This window comes from Lepus europaeus, chromosome 20 (genome assembly GCF_033115175.1).
Source record: "Lepus europaeus isolate LE1 chromosome 20, mLepTim1.pri, whole genome shotgun sequence".
Classification (NCBI taxonomy): domain Eukaryota; kingdom Metazoa; phylum Chordata; class Mammalia; order Lagomorpha; family Leporidae; genus Lepus; species Lepus europaeus.
This window is the reverse complement of record NC_084846.1, coordinates 5,689,998-5,713,401: the sequence shown is the minus strand read 5'-3', so window position 1 is coordinate 5,713,401 and position 23,404 is coordinate 5,689,998. Positions and strand designations below refer to the sequence as shown.

General features: G+C 63.6%; 1 protein-coding gene across 1 annotated transcript; it reads left to right on the top strand.

Annotated features, from left to right (window-relative positions):
* The first annotated feature begins 484 nt into the window (after window positions 1-484).
* On the top strand, window positions 485-21,573 carry KANK2 (KN motif and ankyrin repeat domains 2). Its single transcript, XM_062179206.1, is given in 14 exon segments — window positions 485-601; window positions 1,492-1,742; window positions 2,590-2,694; window positions 2,991-4,208; window positions 11,077-11,244; window positions 11,329-11,431; window positions 12,073-12,202; window positions 12,204-12,313; window positions 13,240-13,327; window positions 13,658-13,877; window positions 15,032-15,174; window positions 16,939-17,139; window positions 17,219-17,308; window positions 19,627-21,573. Coding segments are annotated over 12 exon segments (2,562 nt in total). The 5' UTR covers window positions 485-601; window positions 1,492-1,742; window positions 2,590-2,657; the 3' UTR covers window positions 19,681-21,573.
* Window positions 21,574-23,404: the final 1,831 nt, after the last annotated feature.

Sequence of the window (23,404 nt, the reverse complement as noted above, 5' to 3'; positions counted from 1 at the left end):
ACCGCGCACCAGGCCTGCGCCAAGCCGCGGCGGGGGGGAGGGGTGACCTCCCGCCGCGCCCGCCCCCTGCAGGCCCCGCCCCCGCCGCGGCCCAGCTGCAGCGCGCGGGGGAGGCCAGCGCTGCGGGGAGGGGGATCCCACCCTGGCGACGTCGGGCGGGGAAAAGGGGGTCCGGGCAGGACACCCCGACGCCCTGGCGCGCGCACGCACCTGCCGTCCAGGTGAGCTCCGGTCCTCCGGCGGCGCCGCATTCCCCGCCCCCACCGCGGGCGGAGGGGACAGCGCGGCGGCGGGAGGGGCGTGCCCGGTGGAGGGGCGGGGCCAGCCGGGGGCGTGGCCTCGGCGGGGCGGGGCCGGCCGCCGAGGGCCGGCGGTCGGGCGGCGGCGCGCGGAGGACGCACGGGCGGCGGGACGCGGGGACGGCGGCGGCCGGAGGGCGCCCGGCGGGTAGGACCCGGGGCTGGGGCGCGGTTCGAGTCAGGTTCGGGGTGCCATCGTGGCGGCCCCCCCCCGTCCCCCTCCTACCTGCTTTCCACCCCGGGCCGGGACCTCGCTGACGTCCGCGAGCCGCTGCTCCAACTCCGCCGACTGCGCCCGAACGGTGCGGACTTGGAGCGCCCCCTCCCCACCCTGACCCGTCCCGCCTCGCTGCTCGCCCATCCCCCCGGCCCCCGGCCCCCAGCGCCGCCGCCCCGCTCTCCCTCGCCTCCTCGCCCCTGCCCCGGGCCCCCTCGCCCTCCCGCGCGGCCAGGCCCCGGGCGGCGGGAAGGCGGCAGGGCGTCCGGCCGGGCTGGGCCGGCGTGGGGAGCCGCAGCTGTTTGCCATTAGCCCGGGACCCCGCAGGCCCCGCCCCCTCCCCGCACGGGGCGGGGCTCTCCTCCCGACTTTCGGGCGGGCAGACCCCAGAGCTGTACAGGTCGACGAGTTGGGGGCGACTTTGGGGGGCTCCCTTCCCTGGCCCCAGGGGTCCGACAGCGAGAGACAGGGGCCACAGGCACCCACGACCCCTCCCCCTCCATGTCTTGCCTTCTCCTTCCTGCAACCCGGAGCCATCAGTCGGCGTGCAGGGCGGTGGGATGGCTGGGGACCCTCAGACCTCAGTGGCCGCATCTGCAAAATGGGTATGGGGTGTCCAGTTTGGAGATGGTGGCTTCCTGGGCATGGAGGGATCTGCCAGTCCTAGGTTCAAGTCCAGGCCCTGCCAAGCCACCCCCCCACCCACCCGTGACTTTTTAGAAATCATTCACCCCAGTCTGTGAAACTGGGGTGAAAACTCCCCACCCCGGCCTCTCCAGACAAGAGCTGCTGTGTCACTAGAGTTTTTAAGTGACCGTGTGCCCCGCTCCACCCCCCACGGCGACCTGTCCCAGCCCTCCCTCCACCCCCTTAGGTCCCCAGCAAGTATTTTGGTTAACTTCCTGTCCTGCAGGGGTGACCCTCCAGGCAAATGGAAGAACCAAATTTCCTGCTGTCGGTGACCCTGTGTTCCAGGTGTTGAGAGAGAGAGAGAGCAGCGGGGATAGAGACGTGGAGAGAGGGAGAGACGCAGAGAGAGACAGGCGTGGAGAGACGGAGACACAGAGAGAGACAGAGGCGTGGAGAGACGGAGACGCAGAGAGAGACTAAGGAAGCCGAGAAGCAAGACCGGACGCGAGACCAGACCAAGGACAAGTTCAGCCGCCCCTGGAGCCCCGGCCCCGCCTTCATGCCCAGCAGGTGCCCCGCCTGGCCCATCCTCCCAGGTAGCACTGGCCTGCGGAGCCCTCCGAGGCCGTGGGGTGGCGGCTGAAGTCCCAGAGGACGGGGCGGGCGGGGCGAGGCGGGGTGTGGGCCCGGGAGAGCCTGGCCAGCCTCCAGGACTGCAGGGGCTTGGTGAGAGGGCGCGATTGTCCCTTCTGCTGCCCCCATGATTCCCCGGCCTCCGCCCCAGCCCTCCATCCCGGCTGCGCCCCAAGCCCGGACGCGTCCTGGGGGGGACAGGAAGTTCTGTGTAGCCCGGCAGTGAAACTGTTTATTTTTAGAGAAAATTGTTTCCATAAAGGGGCAAGGCTTCCCTCCTGGTCGCCTCCCCTCCCCAACTTTCTCTCCTGCTCCCCCAGGCCTGGCCTCCCCGGGGCTCCGTGCTTTGAGGTCACTTAGGGGGGCCCCACCCCATGCTCCGTGTCTCTGTCCCCTGCTTCTGTCTGCTCTGGGTCTCGAACAAAGATAGCACCCCTCTCGTCACCCCTACTCCCCGCCTGCCCTCCGGCTCGGCCCCTGCCTTTCCCTGTGGCCACCTCCGGGCCTGGGCTCAGGGGAGGGGGTGCAGGAAGGGCGTGGCCTGTCGGGCCTGGGCCCTCCCCAGCCCGGGGGGCCGAGTGGGGGCAGGGCTGTGTGGAACAGCTGGAGCTTGTCCAGAGGCTGGACAGATGTGCAAGTGAGACGGCGAAGTGCACGTTCTTTGTTCCCGGCCCCTGCGCAGCCAGGCAGGGGTGTGTGTGCGCGCCTGAGAGAGGGTCCGGGACCTGGGGGGCGGGGGGGCTGGACAGCCGCAGGCTCCTCCTGACTCGGGTCTCCAGTGCACGCACCTGCCCCTCCCCCCACCGCCAGGAACACCTCGGCCGGTGCTGCAGGCAGTCTGACTCGTGGTTGCGCTCGTGACAGCTGAGCACCTGAGGATGGCCCAGGTCCTGCACGCGCCAGCCCCCTTCCCAGGTCAGGGGTCCCCGGGAGGGGCTGGGGGAGGAAGGGGGTGGTCGGGGGTGGGGGGCAGAGAGGGCTCCGTCCTGGGGCAGTTCTGAGACTCCAAAGGGAGGCCCAGCCACTGCTTGGGGACCGGAGACTGGAGCCAGAGCCGAATGTGCAGAGAGCCTCGGGTCTCTTGTCCGTACAATGGGGAGAGTGCGCCACCAGCCCTGGGCTGCAGGAAACCAGGCTGTAGGCCGAGCCTTGCCCCCACCCCGCATCTGCTGCCGCACTCAGAGCCCCCGGCCTTTCTCCCCCACCCCCAGGGACCCCCGGCCCGGCCTCCCCGCCCGCCTTCCCCCCCAAGGAGCCCGACCCGCCCTACTCGGTGGAGACGCCCTACGGCTACCGGCTGGACCTGGACTTCCTCAAATACGTGGACGACATCGAGAAGGGCCACACGCTGCGGCGCGTGGCCGTGCAGCGCCGCCCGCGCCTGGGCTCCCTGCCCCGCGGGCCTGGCTCGTGGTGGACGTCCACCGAGTCGCTGTGCTCCAACGCCAGCGGCGACAGCCGCCACTCGGCCTACTCCTACTGCGGCCGCGGCTTCTACCCGCAGTACGGCGCCCTGGAGGCCCGCGCCGGCTTCAACCCGCGCGTGGAGCGCACGCTGCTGGATGCCCGGCGCCGGCTGGAGGACCAGGCGGCCACACCCACCGGCCTGGGCTCCCTGACCCCCAGCGCCGCGGGCTCCACCAGCTCCCTGGTGGGCGTGGGACTGCTGCCCCCGACGCCGCGGAGCTCGGGCCTGTCCACGCCGGTGGCGCCCAGCGCCGGGCACCTGGCGCACGTGCGCGAGCAGATGGCAGGGGCGCTGCGCAAGCTGCGGCAGCTGGAGGAGCAGGTGAAACTGATCCCGGTGCTGCAGGTGAAGCTGTCGGTACTGCAGGAGGAGAAGCGGCAGCTCTCGGTGCAGCTCAAGAGCCAGAAGTTCCTGGGCCACCCCGCGGGGCCCCGGGCCCGCGGGGAGCTCTGCCTCGACCTCCCCGACACCCCCGATGACCCGGCGGCGCTGGAGACCCGGAGCGTGGGCACCTGGGTGCGGGAGCGGGACCTGGGCGTGCCCGACGGGGAGGCGGCGCTGGCGGCCAAGGTCGCCGTGCTGGAAACCCAGCTCAAGAAGGCGCTCCAGGAGCTGCAGGCGGCCCAGGCTCGGCAGGCGGAGGCCCAGCCCCAGCCCCAGGCCTGGCCGCCGCCTGACAGCCCGGTCCGCGTGGACACCGTGCGGGTGGTGGAGGGGCCGCGAGAGGTGGAGGTGGCGGCCAGCACAGCCGCGGGGGCCCCCGCGCAGCGGGCCCAGAGTCTGGAGCCCTACGGGGCCGGGCTGCGGGCGCTGGCCACGGCCGGGGCGGCCGAGGGCCCCGCCGTGTTCCACAGCCACGAGGTGGTGGAGGCCATGTGCCCGGCGCCCACCGCGTCCACTGGCAACGTCCACGCCGTGAAAAAGATCAGCATCACGGAGCGGAGCTCCAACAGGGCCACAGGTAGGCCTGCGACCCCGGGCCCTGGAGGATGCTGGGGGGAGGCGGGAGGCCTCGCTGTCTTCCCCCGGCTCCATCTCAGCGCCTTTGTGTGTCCTACAAAACGGGGAGAATTTTGTCCCTAGTCTTAGGCAGAAAAGTAGGGTGTTTGCGGTAGCCCAAGATGTTTGGAGGGGCTTCCCCAAGTCTGCTGGGCGCAAATCTTTACTGTCTTGTCGAGTGAGTGGCAGGAATCGGTCTCAGGTTGCTGTGAGCTGTGGGAGGGAAATAGGGTGTTTAGATAACTTAAGACAGCTTCAGGCATAGCTGGATCCAGGTGTGCGGCCGCCATCGGGAATCTCTGGCTGGCTGTCCCAGATGCCCCAGGCATCTGTCCGTCTCACTTGGCGGGGAAAGGAGTCCTGTGGGGCAAAGAACGTTGTGAAAAGTCCAAGGCTTGGCATTGGCTGGCTCCTGTGTGGTAGAGGAGCCCCACCCAAGCCATGTGGCCTGGGGGGGGGGGGCGGGCGGGGGTAGCCCCCTGCGGAAGTGCTGAGCCTGCAGCAGGAAGGGGGTGCTGGCTGTGCACGCCGTCAGCTGTGCCACCACCACCCCAGGCCCGCGGGGACGCCGCCCGCATGAATCACGCGCAGGGCGACAGCTGCTCCTCCCGAGCCCCGGCCGGGGAGCCCCCCTCGTGCTGTGTGGCACTGCCCCCTCTCTGGGCCTCCGCGTCACGACCTCCTGCCCCTCTGCAGCCCGTGTGCACTGACGCATACAGAAAGTGCTCAAGCATTGCTTGTGGCTGTTCCTGTTGGTTGTTTCCACCCAGGGAGCCCAGCTCGGAGCGAGGAGTGACTTGTCCCGAGTCCCTCCGGCCCGGGAGCAAACCCAGGTTGGCTTGGGCTGGGCCTGGGGCAGGGCTCCGAGTCAGAACCGGGTTGGCATCCCAGCCTCCCACGGCCGAGGCCAGCGCCCCCCGAGCTGTTTCCTCGCCGCCCGGTGTTGTTCCTGGCCAGCTCTGGCACCAGCCCCGTGCTGTGGGTCCGTCCCAGACGCCCGGCTCTGTGGCTTTGGCCCCCAGCCAGACGCCCCGCCTGGCCCGGCCCAGCCCAGCCTGGCCTTGGAATCTCTGTGAGGTTGCATCCATTCCAGACGTGCCTCCCGGGGCAGCCGCGAAGCCTCCTGGCCCACAGGACACACAGTCATGGCCGTGGCCTCTCCCTCCGCGAGCTGCCAGCCCCTGGAAGTCCTCCCTCGTGTCTCACTGCAGCCCCTCTTGCTGTAGCCCCTGCCTTGCCTGGACAGAAGCGGAGTGCGCTCCTCCATTCTGCGTGGCGCTGTCTCGCTCAGCAGGCATTTCCCAAGGCGCCTGCCGTGCACTGGACGGTTCTAGACCCCGGGGGACACAGCAGGGAGCCAGATAGACACAGGGGGTCGCCAATGCGTGGCAGGTGTTCAGTGTGGCACCCAGCACGCGGGAGGCGTCGCCTGTCTCCCAGGGGCTGCCTGGGACCAAATAGGGAATGGAAGGAGAAGAAGAAATGGCCCAGGGACAGAGAGCTGCTGGGCTTAGAGCGGGCAGAGGCCCTGCGGTGCGGGAGGGCTCGTGGCCGCTCAGGCACGTGATGAGCCCAGGGGCAGCGCGCTGATAAGGAGCTGTGACCTTGGTGATGCTGATCAGCGCTGTTCTCATGGGGCAGTCAGCTCAGTGACTAAACCAAGGAGGGCTCCCTGGAGGAGAAAGAGGAGGCAGCCATGCGAGGGCGAGGCGGGGGGCGAGCCCCACCTCTTGGCCATTTGTTTTTAAAGATTTGTTTTATTTGAAAGGCAGAGTTAGGCCCGGGCCGCGGCTCAATAGGCTAATCCTCCGCATTGCGGCGCCAGCACACTGGGTTCTAGTCCCGGTCGGGGCACCGATCCTGTCCCGGTTGCCCCTCTTCCAGGCCAGCTCTCTGCTGTGGCCAGGGAGTGCAGTGGAGGATGGCCCAAGTGCTTGGGCCCTGCACCCCATGGGAGACCAGGAGAAGCACCTGGCTCCTGCCATCGGATCAGCGCGGTGCGCCGGCCGCAGCACACCTACCGCGGCGGCCATTGAAGGGTGAACCAATGGCAAAGGAAGACCTTTCTCTCTGTCTCTCTCTCTCACTGTCCACTCTGCCTGTCAAAGAAAAAAAAAAAAAAGGGCAGAGTTACAGAGAGGCAGAGAGAGAGGTCTTCCATCCGCTGGTTCACTCCCCAAATGGCTGCAATGGCCGGAGCTGCGCTGATCTGAAGCCGGGAGCTCCATCCGGGTCTCCCACGCAGGTGCAGGGGCCCAAGGACCTGGGCCATCTTCCACTGCCTTCCCAGGCCACAGCAGAGAGCTGGATGGGAAGTGGAGCAGCCGGGACCCCAACCGGTGCCTACGCCACAGCAGCGGCCCCTGTTTTTCATTTGTTTTAAGCAGGGCAGGAATTCACCCACTGCAGGGAGGTCGGGAGACGGCGTCCCCAGTCTAGGAAGGCCTGGAGACCCCAGCACGTCCCCCCCACTCCACCGCAGCGGGCAGAGGGGGTCAGCCCAGGACACGCCCCCGAGGGGTCTCTCCCAACTCTGAAACTCCCTCTGCTCCGGATCCAGACGCAGTCACACAAAAACAATTCCCAGAAGGTTTGGAAAGTACAGAAACATCTAGAGCACAATCAACCGCCACCCCACCCCACCCCAACCCTCAGCCACCCGGGTGTGGCTGCTTCTGAATTTTTGGATTTTTTTTTTTTTTTTTTGCACGGGGCGGGAATGGGGGAGGGAACAAAGGCGCCGGCGGAGAGCTGGCCTGGGACCCGCATAGGTTGTTTGGATGATCCGGGAGCCTGGTTTTGCCGTCTGGCGGCTCAGAGACACTGCTGCGGTCATGCTTGATTGGGGCTCTGTCCTTTGGGGCCGCGGTGCAGCCGCTGCCTGGGACGCCTGCGTCCCAGTCCCGGCTCCCTGCTCACGCGCACCTTGGGAGGCGGCAGGTGCTTGGGTCCCTGCTGCCCGCGTGGGAGACCCAAACGGGGTTCCCAGAACCGGGCTGTGGTGGACATTGGAGGCATCAGCCGGCAGATGGGAGCCATCTCTGACTCTTCCCAGCTCTCAAATAAATACATTGAAAGAGTTGCTCACCTGCCCTCCGACCCGGGTCTGTGCTCTGTGCCTTCCCGGCCCCCGCCCCCCTCGTACCGTTGTCCCTGGCATCCACCTTCCAGCGGCGTCTTTGCTGTTGGGCGTCCTTGAGAACCACCCTGTGTGTGTGTTGAATTTCCTTAAATGGCGCTGGGCCTCGGAAATCCAGGGTTTGCTCTCTGCTTCCTGGTTTCTCCTCTCCGCCCGCTGTTTCCGAACTCACCACGCTGCTGTCTGCGATCAGACCACGTTTGCCGCTGCTCCTGTGTTTGGTCCCCTAACTTTGATTTATTTGCAAGGTGATGTGACAGAGAGAGAGGTTTTCCATCTGCCGGTTCCTCCCCAAATGGCCGCAACAGCCAGGGCTGGGCCAGGCTGCAGCCAGGAGCCAGGAGCTCCATCCGGGCCTCCCACGTGGGTGCAGGGGCCCAAGCACTTGGGCCATCTTCTACTGCTTTCCCAGGCCATAGCAGAGAGCTGGATGGGAAGTGGAGCAGCCGGGACTCGAACCGGTGCCCATGTGGGGTGCAGGCGCCGCAGGCTGGGGCTTTAACCCGCTGCACCACAGCGCTGGCCCCAGGGTCCTGACACCCCCTGTCCATGCACCTTTAGCACGAGCCCTCTCCCGTCAGCTGTCCGTAGCCTCAGCGCATTTTTCCAACGTCCCTGACGTGTTCCAGAACTGCGAGTGGTGACCAGACTCCGCCTCGCAGGCCAAACGCAGGCCGGGCGCTTTTAAGCAGTTGCGCACTTTGAAAAGAATCCGTAGGATATGAGCGAAGCTGTGTGGCATTGAAGTGCGCTGTGACACAGCTGGGCCTTTCTTCCACAGTGCACCCGGGCCACCTGCGTGTGGCCTCCACACTTGAGCAGCTGGGACGGAGCCCTCAGGACCCTGTCCCCCCCAGTGTGGACCGCCTGAGCCTTTTCTGAAAGCTTGATGACTCTTGGCCTAGAAGATAAGAGAGAGAGAGAGATTTCCCACCTGTTGATTCACTCCCAGCAGCTGGGGCTGGACCAGACCAAAGCCAGGAGCCAGGAGCTCCATCCGGGTCTCCCGTGTGGGTGCAGGGGCTCAAGCACTTGCGCCATCTTCCACTGCTTTCCCAGGCCACAGCAGAGAGCTGGATGGGAAGTGGAGCAGCTGGGACTCGAACCGGCGCCCATAGGGGATGCTGGCACTGCAGGCAGCGGCTTTACCAGCTACACCACAGCGCTGGCCCTTGAGACTTTGTTACTTTCCAGTGTAACATAGTATAATAGTTATTTACATAGTATCTGGGTGTAAGGTACACAATGTAACCTAGAGGCGGTTTAAAGCTTCCAGAGTGGGGGCTGGTGTTGGGTATCGGATCACTGGTTCCAGCCCTGGCTGCTCCACTTCTCATCCAGCTCCTTGGGAAGCAGCAGGCGATGGCCCAAGTGCTTGGGTGTGTGTTACCCAGGTGGGAGCCCCAGATGGAGCTCCCTGGATATATTCACAGGGTGAACCAATGGAGGGGAGCTTGCTGGCTGGCTGGCTACCTCTCTGGCGGAAGCACTAGGGACTGTGTGTTGGTCATGTGCACCTGCCGCTCCATTACCCAGAAGGGACTGGAGTGGCCGCGGATCCTGCAGAGTGCCTCGCTGTCTTCTCACGGCTTTGGGGTGTCCCCGGTGTTGTCACTCTGCTTCCCCAGCTCTGTTTCTCTGCCATGGCACCCCCTGAGCTGGCTGTGTGTTTTGGTGCCTCCCCTGTAGCTTTTGGTACCAGAGCACCTGGTTCCCCGGGGAGATGAGCGGGAAGCATCGCACATGTCACCTGTGGGGTTGTTGTGTGCTGTGGTCTCCTGGCATCTCTGCTCAACCTCGACCCACTCAGGCTGTGAGGAGCCCCCCTGGGCTTTGGGAAGCAGCATTGGCTTTGCTTCTGGGGGGTGACTAGCACCCCGATGCTGTGCTGGGTTTATTTGGTTTCCCCCTGCTATTTAAAAAGTTGTGGTTAAAAAAAAATTGTGGGCCGGCACCGCAGCTCACTAGGCTAATCCTCCGCCTGCGGTGCCGGCACCCCAGGTTCTAGTCCTGGTTGCTCCTCTTCCAGGCCAGCTCTCTGCTATGGCCCGGGAAGGCAGTGGAGGATGGCCCAAGTCCTTGGGCCCTGCACCCGCATGGGAGACCAGGAGGAAGCGCCTGGCTCCTGGCTTCAGATTGGTGCAGCGCCGGCTGTAGTGGCCATTTGGGGGTGAACCAATGGAAGGAAGACCTTTCTGTCTCTCTCTCTCTCTCTCACTGTTTAACTCTGCCTGTCCAAAAAAAATGTGATAAAATATGCGTAGCATGAAATCCACCGTGTTAATCACGCAGAAGTGTGTGTGAAGTCACCACCATTGATCTCCAGAACTTTCTCTTCCCACACTGCACCTTGTCCCCATGAGACCCTCCCTCTCCAGCCCCCGCACCCCCAATTCTATTTCCTGTCTCAAGCGCTCTGATAACTCTAGGAACATCAGATAAGTGGACTCATACATTCTGAAACTTTTATTTATTTTCATTTATTTTCCTTTTTTTTTTTTTGAAAGGCTGGGGGTCGGAGATTCAGGCAAACAGAGAAAGGGCTCTCCTGTCTGCTCGTTTGTTCTCAAAATACTCATGAGAGCCAGGGCTGGGGCAGGCTGCAGCCAGGAGCCAGGAGCTCCATCTGGGTCTCCCCTGTGGGCGGTAGGGGCCACGTACTCGGCCCGTCACCTGTTGCCTTCATGGTGCACAAGCAGGGAGCTGGATTGGAGGTGTGGAGGAGCCAGGACTGTGAACCAGGCACTCCGACGTGGGCTGTGTGCGTTGCGTGCGTCCCGGGCGTCGGCTGGCTCACTGCCCCACACGCCTGCCCCTGGTGCGTTTGTCCGTTTGTGTCCAGCTCGGTTCCTCGCCCTCCGTCCTGGCTCCCTCCAGGGTTTAGACAGGAGCCTGAGTGCTGAGATTATGGAAGCCCGTCTGCTCCCGCCACACTGCCCACGGCCCTGAAGTGCGTGTGTTGGTGCAATGTGAATTGATTGCTGCGGTTTAAAAAAAAAAAAAAAAAAATGGGGGCTGGCGCTGTGGCACAGCAGGTTAACGCCCCGGCCTGAAGCATCAGCATCCCATATGGGCGCCGGTTCAACTCCCGGCTGCTCCACTTCCCATCCAGCTCTCTGCTATGTCCTGGAAAAGCAGTGGGAGATGGCCCAAGTGCTTGGGCCCCTGCACCCGCGTGGGAGACCTGGAAGAAGCTCCTGGCTCCTGGCTTTGGATTGGCCCAGCTCCGGCCATTACAGCTAACTGGGAGTGAACCAACAGATGGAAGACACCTCTCTCTCTCTCTCTCTCTCTCTCTCTCTCTCTGTAACTCTGACTTTCAAATACATAAATAAATAAATTTTTTTTAAAAATTAAATGGAGTTGGCATTGTGGCAAAGGGGGTTGAGTGGCAGCCTGCAACCCCAGCATCCCATATGGCGCTGGTTCGAATCTTGGCTACTCCACTTCCAATCCAGCTCCAGAGCTGGAGCCAGGCTGGAGCCAGGAGCCAGAGCTCCATCCGGGTCTCCCACATGGGCCACCACCTGCTACCTCCCAGGTGCCAAGCAGGGAGCTGGGTTGGAAGCAGAGTGGGGACTCACGCCAGGCGCTTCGATGCAGGCTTTGGGCATCCCCCACGGCCACTTGACCGCTGTGCCACACACGCTGTTGTGAGCCATGGTGGACGCCTCACTTCCGGTCCCCACAGGTCTACCCCAGGCCCCTGCAGAGTCATCGCCATCACCCCCTGCATCTACAGCGGCCTCCCTGGCACAGCCCGAGAAGGATGCAAGCCATGTTCCCTCCCAGGATGCCGCCAACAGGGAGCCCACCAGGCATGCGGCCACTCGGGGGTCAGAGGAAGCCGGGGCTGTGGGTAAGTGGTGGTGGCGGCCACTGGGAGGGCCAGGGTGAGTGAGGTCTGGCCGGCGGGCCCCTCACTGTCACCCCTGCCCCCTAGGCGGGCCCCAGGCGGGCGTGCGTTCCATCATGAAACGGAAGGAGGAACCCACAGAGCCAGCCGCCCAGCGCAGGAGCCTCCAGTTTGTGGGCGTCAACGGCGGGTAAGAGCCCTCTCCCCGAGTGCGGAGCCTGTCACGTGCTCGGCCTAAGCCCCTGGAGAGATGGGGAAGCTGAGGCATGGGGCTGAGTGAGCTGTGGGTCTGCCCTGGGCAGCCCCTCTCACCTGACGGAGCTCCTGGACCAGTGGGGCGAGGCTGGAGCAGCCGTGGGGGATGCACGGGCTCCAGGGGACCTGGGGCCTCGGGGAGGCACTGCCGGCCCCAGGGGAGCCCCAGGAGGAGGGGGCCGGAGGAGGAGGGGGCCGCCAGGTGAAGAATAGAGAGAGCTCACCTGGCAGGGGGCCAGTGGGGTGCAGCCTCACTCAGCGGGAGGTGCAGGGAGCCGAGGTCGGGGTGGGGCCTTGAATGGCAAGCCCAGAAACTGTGCAGAGGCCGTGAGGAGCCCAAGGGGGCCCTGTGGAGTGGGGGTCTGATCTGTCCCCGCCGCCCTCGGCCCCCACAGGAGGTGCCCCTTCCCCGCCCGATCACAGTCACAGCTAGTGCTTATTGGGCGCCTGCTGTATGCCTGGAGCTCTGGTGAGGTCAGAGCCGCCCTCGCACCCTCGCCGTTAGTGGGAGAGCTAAGGCCCAGGCAGGACAAGGGGCCGAGCCCCGCCCCTGCCATGCCCCTGCTCCCTCCCCAGGTACGAGTCGTCCTCCGAGGACTCCAGCACCGCAGAGAACTTCTCCGACAATGAGAGCACAGAGAACGAGACCCCGGGGCCGGAGGAGGCGGTTCCCAGCGTGGCTGAAGCCCCCCAGCTCCGGCCCACGGGGGGCAGCGGGCGCCAAGGGCAGCCGACAGGAGTGCCAGCTGTCCCGGGAGTCTCAGCATGTGCCCACGGCTGAGGGGGCCTCGGGACCTGGTGCGGAGGAGGAGATCCGGTCAGTTTTGGGGGTGGGAGGGATTCAGACGGGGCTGGGGTGGGTGCCGTCTGTCTCTGGCCCTACCTCCCATCAGTCATGCACACTGTAGTCTGAATTAGCAAACAAGTGTAGCAGGTTGGAGTTGTGTTTTTTTGTTTTTTTTGAAGATTTATTTATTTGTTTTTTTTGTTTTGTTTTTTTTTTTAATTTTTGACAGGCAGAGTGGACAGTGAGAGAGAGAGAGAGAAAGGTCTTCCTTTGCCATTGGTTCACCCTCCAATGGCCACCGCGGCCGGCGCACTGCGCTGATCCGAAGCCAGGAGCCAGGTGCTTCTCCTGGTCTCCCATGGGGTGCAGGGCCCAAGCACTTGGGCCATCCTCCACTGCACTCCCTGGCCACAGCAGAGAGCTGGCCTGGAAGAGGGGCAACCGGGACAGAATCCGGTGCCCCGACCGGGACTAGAACCTGGTGTGCTGGCGCCGCTAGGCGGAGGATTAGCCTATTGAGCCGTGGCGCCAGCCTTATTTATTTGAGAGGTAGAGTTACAGACAGAGAGAGGGAGAAACAGAGAGAGAGGTCTTCCATCCACTGGTTCACTCCCCACATGGCCACAATGGCTGGAGCTGCGCCGATCTGAAGCCAGGAGCCTGGAACCCCACCTGAGTCTCCCACATGGGTGGCAGGGGCCCTAGGACCTCAGTCATCACTCACTGCCGCCTCCCAGAATTCACACTCGCAGGGAGCTGGCACTGGATTCGAACCCAGGCCCTCCAATACTGGGCATGGGGCTTTCTCTTGGGGCGGTTCTGGAAGAGTGGCCTCGGGGACCTGGGCCCCGATGGGACGGTTCAGGTGCCTCCCACCCCCACCCAGAGGCTGCGGCTGAGTGTGAGGGCCCTGGCTGGGGTGTGCCTGAGGTCCCCCCCACCCCGTGCCCCTACAGGATGGAGCTCAGCCCCGACCTCATCTCCGCCTGCTTGGCTCTGGAGAAGTACCTGGACAACCCCAGCGCCCTCACCGAGCGGGAGCTGGTATGGGGGGGGGGGGCGCCTGGGGAGCGGGCGGGGCTCACGTCTGGGCCTTGGAGTGGGGGCTGGGGAGGCAGGGAGGGCTCCGGGACAGGCCGTGGGCTCCTGTCGGCCCCGCAGGCTCCAGGCAGGGCTGTCCAGCTCTCCCCGGGTGCACCTGCCCCTGGCCTCGAGGTTTGCGTCCAGGATGGCCGTGCAGTCTCTCCCCAGAGCCGGCCGGGCCCGCAGCGTCTGCTCGTGCCCGCGAGGGTCTTGCTGGCGCGAGACCGCCCACACTTCCTTGGGGGGCATCTGCACGTCCTCACGCCCCGCCCCCCCCGCCCCCGCGTGCAGAAGGTGGCCTACACCACGGTGCTGCAGGAGTGGCTGCGCCTGGCATGCCGCAGCGACGCCCACCCCGAGCTGGTGCGGCGCCACCTGGTCACCTTCCGGGCCATGTCGGCGCGCCTGCTGGACTACGTGGTCAACATCGCCGACAGCAACGGCAACACGGCGCTGCACTACTCCGTGTCCCACGCCAACTTCCCCGTGGTGCGGCAGCTGCTAGACAGCGGTGAGCGCCCAGCCTGATGGGAGACCCCGCCCTCCCAGGCTGATGGGGAGGCCCCGCCCTCCCAGCCTGATGGGAGACCCCGCCCTCCCAGCCTGATGGGGGAGGCCCCACCCTCCCAGCCTGATGGCCCTCCCAGCCTGATGGGGGAGGCCCCACCCTCCCAGCCTGATGGGGGAGGCCCCACCCTCCCAGCCTGATGGGGGAGGCCCCGCCCTCCCAGCCTGATGGGGGAGGCCCCGCCCTCCCAACCTGAGGGGGAGACCCCGCCCTCCCAGCCTGATGGGGGAGACCCCGCCCTCCCAGCCTGATGGGGAGACCCCGCCCTCCCAGCCTGATGGGGGAGACCCCGCCCTCCCAGCCTGATGGGGGAGGCCTCGCACTCCCAGCCTGATGGGGGAGACCCCGCCTTCCCAGCCTGATGGGGAGGCCCCACCCTCCCAGCCTGATGGGAGACTCCGCCCTCCCAGACTGATGGGGAGGCCCCACCCTCCCAGCCTGATGGGAGACCCCGCCCTCCCAGACTGATGGGGAGGCCCCGCCCTCCCAACCTGAGGGGGAGACCCCGCCCTCCCAGCCTGATGGAGGAAGCCTTACACTCTCAGCCTGATGGAGGAGGCCTTGCCTTCCCATTCTGATAAGGGAGAACCTACCCTCCAGTCTGATGGAGAAGACTCCACCCTCTCAGTCTCATGGAAGAGGTTTCATTTCACTCCCAGCCTGATGGGGGAGGCCCCGCCCTCCCAGTCTAAGGGCAGAGACCCCTCCCAGTGCATTAGGGGAAAGCCCGCCTTCCCAATCTGATGGGGGAGACGTGCCCGTCTGCGAGGTGCGCGGCTCATTTACGGAAGAGACCAAGCTCCTGTTGTCGGCCTGTGATGTGGATTTCAGTGAGCCTAGTCTGATGGAGGAGGCACAGTGTCTCTGTGAGGAGCCCTCCTGTGATGGGGTGACCCAGTGGAGGTGGAGGCTGGGCGCAGATGCGCTCCTAATCTGAGACCCGGGAGGAGTGAGGCCCTGCCCAGACTGATGGAAGAGGCGTCACCCCTGACACTTGTGGGGGTGGAGTAAGATGAGGTTTCTAGTCTGAGGGCAGAGGCACAGCCCCGTCCAAGGGCTGGTCCACGCCTTACCCCCCGCCCCTCCCCTACACTCAGGCGTGTGCCAGGTGGACAAGCAGAACCGGGCCGGCTACAGCCCCATCATGCTCACCGCCCTGGCCACCCTCAGGAGCCAGGATGACATAGAGACCGCCCTTCAGCTCTTCCGGCTCGGGGACGTGAACGCCAGAGCCAGCCAGGTACGGGGGTGGGGGGGGGGCAGCTAGGTACAGGGGAGGCGGGGGGGGGGGCTGCTCCATCAATGCCAGAGCCAGCCAGGTACGGGGGGCCAGCCAGGTATGGGGGGCGGGGGTGGGGCTGCTCTGTCAACGCCAGAACCAGCCTGGTATGGGGGGGCAGGGGGCTGCTCCTTCAGACCCTGGGGTCCTGGGGGTGCCAGGAGTCAGCACCCTACAGGCCTGGGGAGGGGGTGTCAGTTGCTCAAGGTCAAGTTCAGGGATGCAGGCTGTGACTTCCAGAGCACTGCTTTGTTTGTTTGTTTGTTTTGCATTTATTTGAGAGGCAAGAGAAACAAGCAAAGAGCAGCCATCCTGTTTCACTGTCCAGATGGCTACAACAGTCAGGACTGGGCCAGGCCAAAGCCAGGAGCGCGCGGGACTGCATCCGGGTCTCCCCCGTGGGTGGCGGGGGGCTGCCTGAGCCCTCCCTGCTGGCTCCCGGGTGTGCAGGCACAGGGAGCTGGGATCGCGGGCAGAGCCAGGACCTGAACCCAGGCGCTTTATCTTTAAAAAAAAAAATCTTTTTTTATTTATTTGAAAGGCAGAGTGATAGAGGTCTTCCACCTAGTTCACTCCCCAAATGGCCTCAATGGCTGGGGCTGGGCCAGGCTGCAGCCAGGAGCCAGGAGCTCCATCCGGGTCTCCCACGCAGGTGCAGGGGCCCAAGCACTTGGGCCATCTTCCACTGCTTTCCCAGGCCACAGCAGAGAGCTGGATCGGAAGTGGAGCAGCCAGGACTCAGCCGGCCCCCATACGGGATGCCGGCATCACAGGTGGCGGCTTAACCCACGGTGCCACAGTGCCGGCCCCCCGAGTGGCAGCTTAACCGCTACACCCAACACCCTTCCTGGCACAGGACCTTCTCCTGGGAACTGGGGTGTAGAGGACATGGTGGGGACCCCACTCTCTAGCTGAGCCTGTCGCGCGTGCTGTAGGATTATCCCACAGTGCCGGTGCCTGGGGGTCTGGGGGCTGCCCTCAGGAACCAGCCCCAAGCCCTGAGCATGTCCCGCAGCGCCAGGGCTGGGGTTGGGGGCTGCGCTGTGGCGTGGCCTGATCCCTGGTTTGAGATGCCCCTTCGTGTGGCCTGGAAACTGGAGGTGACGGGGAGACTGGGACAGGGACAGGTGTGTGGGCAAGAGCGGGCAGCCAGGGTCGATGGGACAGCAAGGAGCGGATGGATTGACAGTAGCCAAAATGCAGTGAGGGAGTTTCACTTATTTGGGTAGGCAGAGAGAGAGCGAGAGAGAGAGACAGAGAGAGAGAGATCTCCCATCCACTGGTTCACTCCCCAAATGCCTACAACAGCCCGGGCTGGGCCAGCCCCAAGCCAGGAGCCAGGAGCTCCATCGGGGTGTCCCACACGGGGTGGCAGGGACCCAAGCACTTGGGCCGTCATCTGCTGCCTTCCCAGGGTGCTCACCAGCAGGAGCTGGGTCAGAGCTGGGACTCACCCAGTGACTCCAGTGTGGGGTGTGCGTGTCCCGAGTGGCATTTAAACGGCTGCACAACATGTCCGCCCCGAGTGGTCACTCACGTTTGCACCTGTGAGTTAGACCCTGCAAAGCTTGCTGTGGAAGGAGACTTGGCAGGTGCAAAGGGCCTGGGGTGGTGTTTGATTTTTTTTGAGCCAGTGAGAGGGGGCTCCTCACCGTGCATGGACGCCACGGAAGGTGCTGGAGTGGGGCCCGCGTGGGCTCTGACCCTGTCCCTTGCCCTCCCCAGGCCGGGCAGACGGCCCTGATGCTGGCGGTCAGCCACGGGCGCGTGGACGTGGTCCGAGCCCTGCTGGCCTGCGAGGCGGACGTCAATGTCCAGGACGATGACGGCTCCACGGCCCTCATGTGTGCCTGCGAGCACGGCCACAAGGACATCGCGGGGCTGCTGCTGGCCGTGCCCAGCTGCGACATCTCGCTCGCCGACCGCGTGAGTGCGGCGCGGGGCGGGCGGGCGGGCGGGCGGCCACCGGGCGGGAGCCGGCGTCACAGCCGCGGTGGTCTTGCAGGATGGGAGCACGGCTCTCATGGTGGCCCTGGACGCGGGGCAGAGCGAGATCGCGTCCATGCTGTACTCGCGGATGAACATCAAGTGCTCGGTGAGCGTGTGGGGGCAGGGGGCGGGGCGGGACTAGGGCCGGGGGCGGGGACTGGGATGGGGCGGGGCTTGAGCAGAGCCAGGGACTGGGGATGGGGCGGGGCTTGGGCAGGGCCGGGGGCGGGGACTGGGATGGGGCGGGGCTTGGGCAGGGCCGGGGGCGGGGACTGGGATGGGGCAGGGCTTGGGCAGAGCCAGGGACTGGGGATGGGGCGGGGCTTGGGCAGGGCCGGGGGCGGAACTGGGGATGGGGTGGGGCTTGGGCAGGGCCGGGGGCGGGGACTGGGGATGGGGTGGGGCTTGGGCAGGGCCGGGGGCGGGGCTGGGGTAGGCGGGGCTTGGGCAGGGCCGGGGGCGGGGCTGGGGTAGGCGGGGCTTGGGCAGAGCCAGGGACTGGGGATGGGGCGGGGCTTGGGCAGGGCCGGGGGCGGGGACTGGGATGGGGTGGGGCTTGGGCAGGACAGGGGCGAGGGCTGGGGATGGGGCGAGGCTTGGGCAGGGCCGGGGGCGGGGCTGTTGTGGGCGGGGCTTGGGCAGGGTCGAGGGCGGGGCTGAGGGCGGGGGCTGGACTAGGGGCAGGACCAGGCCAGGGGCTGAGGCAGCCTGAGGGCGGGGCGTGGCCGAGGGCTGGGGTGGGACAAGGGCGAGGCCAGGGCTGGCTTGATGAAGAGCCCCCATGAAGAAGTGAGCGAGGCGGTGAGAGCCTGGATCTTTCCGGTTCCAAATGCTTCGATCCTTGACTCACAAAGGAGGGACGTCCCCATAAACCCACAGTCAGTGGAAAATACCCTAAGTTAAAAACGCACTGGATCCTCTTGGTCGGCTACGCGGCACAGCCCAGCAGCACCACCCACGGTAGAGTGGGGGTCGCGTCGCCGCGGCGCTGGCCGAGCCCCCACCCCCCACCCCGTGGCTGGAGAGGGTCGTGCGCACACCCCAAGCCTAGAAAAAGACCCAGGTCTGAGCTACACACACTACTGAGCGTGGGCGCCCTGGTAGGGTCGTAAAGCAGGTGCATCCCAAGTCCGGCCCGGCGTCCCAGCGCGCCCGCCCTTGGCCGGTGCGCTCAGAGAGAATTGCTGCTTTAGTGGACTTTCCAGGAAGAGACGCGCTGCGCGAGGGGACAGCGGGGTGCTGAGTGGTGGAGGAGGTGCGGGTTGAGGAAGCCAGGGGGCGGTCCCACGGCCATGACGCAGCAGGGGCAGCTCGGGCGAAGGCCCCAGGCAAGCGCTTGCTTGGTGCATTGGAGGGACAGGCAGGCATGGGACCAGAGGGCAGGGCTGGGGCCAGGCCCAGCAGAGCCTGCGGGCTTGCGTGGTGAAAGACCCTGAGACGTCTCCCAACTGGGTCCCTCCTGGTCATTCTCATTCTTGGCCACAGAAATCTGGGTGTTGTTAAAAAAAATAATAATAATCACCCCTGGTAGCAGACGCATGGTCAGAGGCAAATCAGTGCTCGTTGGAGAAGAGGACCCTCTAGTTTGAGGGAGGAGACAGGGGCACAGCACCCAGGACGCAAGTCCGACGGAGGAGGCCGTCACTGCCAGTCTGATGGCCGCCTGTGAGCACCCCCCCAGGCGTGATTTCTTGAGCCCTCTGTCTTCTGCGGTGGTGTAGCTGACTACATAAAACCAAGATTTTTTTAAAAAAGATGTATTTATTTGGAAGTCAAAGTTAGAGCCAGAGACCTCCCGTCGGCTGGTTCACTCCCTAAACAGTCACAACAGCCAGGGCTGGGCCAAGCTAGAGCCAGGAGCTTCCTCCAGGTCTCCCACATGGATGCAGGGGCCCAAGCCCTTGGGCCATCTTCCACTGCTTTCCCAGGCCATAGTGGAGAGCTGGATCAGAAGTGGAGCAGCCGGGACTCGAACCGGCGCCCGTGCAGCATGCCAGCACTGCAGGCGGAAGCTTAGCCTCCTAGGCCAGCCGGCCAGCCCTGATCCCCTTTCTCTGGCGGGGAAACTGAGGCTGAGAGAGGCTATCCCCCTGGCCCAGGTCTCAGAGCCGACAGGGAGGGGCAGCTGGGGCGGGCAGTGCCCCTTGTCCGGCCTCCCCTGAGTTACCTCTGGGGCCCGGCGGTGTGAGGATGTCTTGGTGGGGGTCACCCCCAGCACCTGCCCCTCCCCCACCCTGTTCTGAGGTCCCATTGGCTGCCCGCCCTGCTATCCGCCAGCTCTCACTTCCATTCCCCTCCCACCCCTCCTCCTCCGGACAGCGTCCTCTTGCTCACTCACCTCACCCCAGGGCCAGCCAGGCAGGTGGACACCCTGCAGGGACTCGCGAGGAGACCCGAGCAAGAGGCCTCCACTTCTCATTTCAGTTCGCCCCGATGTCGGATGACGAGAGCCCCGTGTCGTCCTCCGCGGAAGAGTAGCCAGGGGGGCCGTCGGGAGCCTGCCCGGGCCTCGTCCCCAACCTGGCCACCCCCTACGCCCAAGGCTCAAAGGCAAAGGCCTCTGACAGCGCCAGGACTCCGGCTCCAGGCGGATTTTCCAAGGCACCACCGCGCGGACCCAAGTGAAACCCTTGGTGTGCCAGGGGCCAAGGCTGCGGAGGGGGGGTGTGGGTTTTCTGAAGATCCCGCAATCCGCCGGCAGTTATGGGCGGAGGAGGGAGAGAGGGGGAAAATCGTGGTTTTTTTGAGTCACTGCTGGGGGCTGAGTCGCCATCTACCCTCACCCCTGTCCGCCCCCCAGCTGATTGGTGAATGATCCTGTTGGGTGCACTTCCCCCACCCCACCCCAGGGTGCCTCACCCTTGTCCCCCATCCCCCACCCCCGTTCAAGTTCAAGGGCTTCCCGGACACCCCCACCCCCAACCCCCAGCCTCCCGGGCCTGGTGGTAACCGGGTGAGGACCGGGATGCTACCCGGAAAAATACATCCCGTCCTCGCCGGGAGCCCTGGCCGCTGTCGCCTCTCCTCGAAAATCCATCCGCCAGACCCGGGGACACATGAAAAGGATCCTGCGGTCCAAGCGGCCGCCTGTCCCGGGGCGCAGCGCTGGGGGAACGCGGCCCGGCCCATCTCCTCCTCCCTGCCGCTCCAGCTCTGCCCCTCTCCAAGGAGAGAAAACAGGGCATGTGTGTGTTGGCACAGGACAGGGCAAGCTCCAAAAACGCCATGTGTGCTCCATTAAAACTTGGCTGCACCCCCGAGGACTCCCGGGGAAACTTAAAGAGACAGGCCGAGAAAGCAAACAAGGGCAGCTGGGATTTTTTTGTCTTGTTTTGTTTCTTTTTCAACAACCTCGAGACTTTGCGGAGCTGGCTGGAACCGAGCCTGCGGGAGGCCCTAGAAGTTTCCATCAGCGCCAGCGTCGCCCGCGGAACCACAGCGTCCGTCTCTCTCACGGCTTCCTGGCTTTCCCGTGTGCCTTGTGCTTGGGGAGTGCGCTCCCTACCAGATACGAATGTCCTTCAGAAAGGTCATGGAAAGTGGAATTCGAAGATGGGTTTATTTTGGTGCCAAAAAAAAAGTTTGAAGCCCGTACCTCCAAGGGAGCCGGCATGCGTTCCCGGGAAGCGCATCTTAGCAAAACAAGGAGTGGCCTCTAGCTCGCCCAAATAAACCCATCTGTCCCTTGCATTTTCACACACGCTTTTTTGAGAGCCCCTCCTATGCCACCGCTTTTCCCGTCCCCTTCTCAGCTCAACCCACAGGGCCTTGAAGCCAAACCCGAGCGGGACCCAGGAGGCCCCCGGAGCTCGCAGGCAGAGCCGAATGCCGGCCTCCCTTTCCGGAGAGCTGGGGCCTGGGCTTGCTGAAGTCTGGCTGGCTTCGGTGCTCATGGAGATGGCCTGCAGAGGAAGGGACTTGGATAGGAGCACGAGACAACCAGGCCAGACAGACGGTGGATGGATGGGTGGATGGATGGGCGGGTGCCTGGATGAGTGATGGATGGACAAGGGAGTGGGTGGGTGAGCAGGTGGATGGGTGGATGTCTTGAGTAGGAGTGTTTGTGTGCAAACTGGAGAGAAAAGAAAACCCAGGCTGGCTGAAGACAGCCACTGGCCTGTGTGTGATGGGAAGCGGCGCAGGAGCTGGGTTCCTGGATCCAGCAGGTGCACTCCTTTAAGCTCCTGGAAGCACGTCTGTGGCCCAGGAGTGCCTGGCCCCTCCGAGACGTCCCTGTGCGCCCCTGCCCTTCTCCCTGCGTCTGCCTCGGGCTGCAGGAGGCCTGCCCTCGCGCCTGTTCTCACGTGTACTCACGAGCTTTACTCTCACCTTCTGATCACGGTACGCCCATAAAGACAGTATTACACGCAATGAAGTATTCCTCTTTTGTAATCGTTTTTTTTAGAAGGTAAATGGAATTTAATAATAAAGCTGATGATGCCTCTATACCTTTGTCTCTCATTATTCTCTCTCTGTTTTATTAAGATTTATTTATTTAGGGGCTGGCGCTGTGGCGCAATGGGTTAATGCTCTGGCCAGCAGTGCCAGCATCCCATATGAGTGCTGGTTCGAGTCCCGGCTGCTGCTCTTCCAATCTAGCTCTCTGCTATGGCCTGGGAAAGCAGTAGAAGATGGCCCAAGTGCTTGGCCTCTGCACCTGCATGGGAGACCTGGAAGAAGCTCCTGGCTCCTGGCTTCGGATCAGTGCAGCTCCAGACGTTGTGGCCACTGGGGAGTGAACCAGAAAGATGGAAGACCTCTCTCTCTGTCTCTCCCTCTCACTGTCTGTAACTCTACCTCTCAAATAAATAAATAAAATTTTAAAAAGATTTATTTATTTGAGAGGCAGAGAGAGGTCTCCTATCTGCTGGTTCGCTCCCCACATGGCCGCAAGGGCTTGAGCTGGGCTGATCCGAAGCCAGGCGCTTCCTCTGGGTCTCCCATGTAAGTGCAAGGTGCTATAGTCCTACTTAGTATCGATGCCACAGTTGACAGTTTGGAGTGTCTCCTGTCATGTCTGTTTCTAACACGGTTGGCATTAATTTCTTTTCAATGTTTTCTTATTTTTTAAATCATGCAAAATGCATACAGATTTTAAGGTTATTTATTTGAGAAATAGAGAAAGAGATTGAGAGAGAACTCCCATCTGTGCTAGTTTACCCCACCAATGTCCATGACGATGGGCTGGGCCCACATCAGTGCTGAAGTCGAGAGCCAGGAGCTCCATCCGGGTCTCCCACGTGGGTGGCAGGAACCCAAGTACTTGGGCCGTCACCCACCGCTTTCCCAGGCACATCATTAGGGAACTGGATCAGATGCGGAGCAGCAGGGACTGGAACCAGTGCTCTGACCTGGGGATGCTGGCCTTGCACGTAGCAGACATTTAACTAGGTCTTAGCTTCTAGGCCGTATGCATGCCCCTAATTTTTTTTTTAAAAAAGATTTTATTGTTATTTATTTGACAAGCTGAGTTGGAGAGAGAGAGGGAGAGGTGCTTCCATTCACTGGTTCATTTTCTCAAATAGTCACAAAAGCCGGGGCTGGGCCAAGCCAACACTAGGAGCCAGGAGCTTCAGCCAGATCTCCCATGTGGGGCCTGCCCCTAATTTCGAGTTTTTAACACATGTGTTTTGGGCACAAATGTGTACGGCTCCATGCATTTTGCAATGGGGAGGATCGCCCCAGTCACGCAGCACCAGACAGGAAGTGTGTGTGGGGGGTGGGTTCTGGGCACCCCAAGGCCCCTCCGCCTCCATCCCCGGCCTCCTGGCGGGCTGCTCAGCCCAGAGATAACGCATAGTTTTCCGAGGTTTCTGGAAGTCCCAGGGATGTTATGCGTAGCAGCACATTTCGGAGCGGAAGGCGGATCGCTCTGGTCTGTTTCCCAGAGGCCTGTCTGAGCCAAGAAGGCGCCTTTAGGAAATCAGAAAAATCGTTTCCCACAAAGCAACTGCTGGGGCAATTTGTCAGCTTCCCCGTCTTGTCCAGCTCACGCTCAGCTCCACCCCAGCTCCACCACCCGGCTTCTAGCTTTTTTTTTTTTTTTAAAAGTGTATTTTTATTTCGGGTAAAATAAACACAAAGCTGACTATCTCGGGCATTTGTAGGTCTCCAGTTCAGTGGCATTTTAAGTATATTTGCACTGTTGTGCAACCGTCACCACCATCTACCTCCAAAAATGCTTCTGATCTTGCAAAACCGA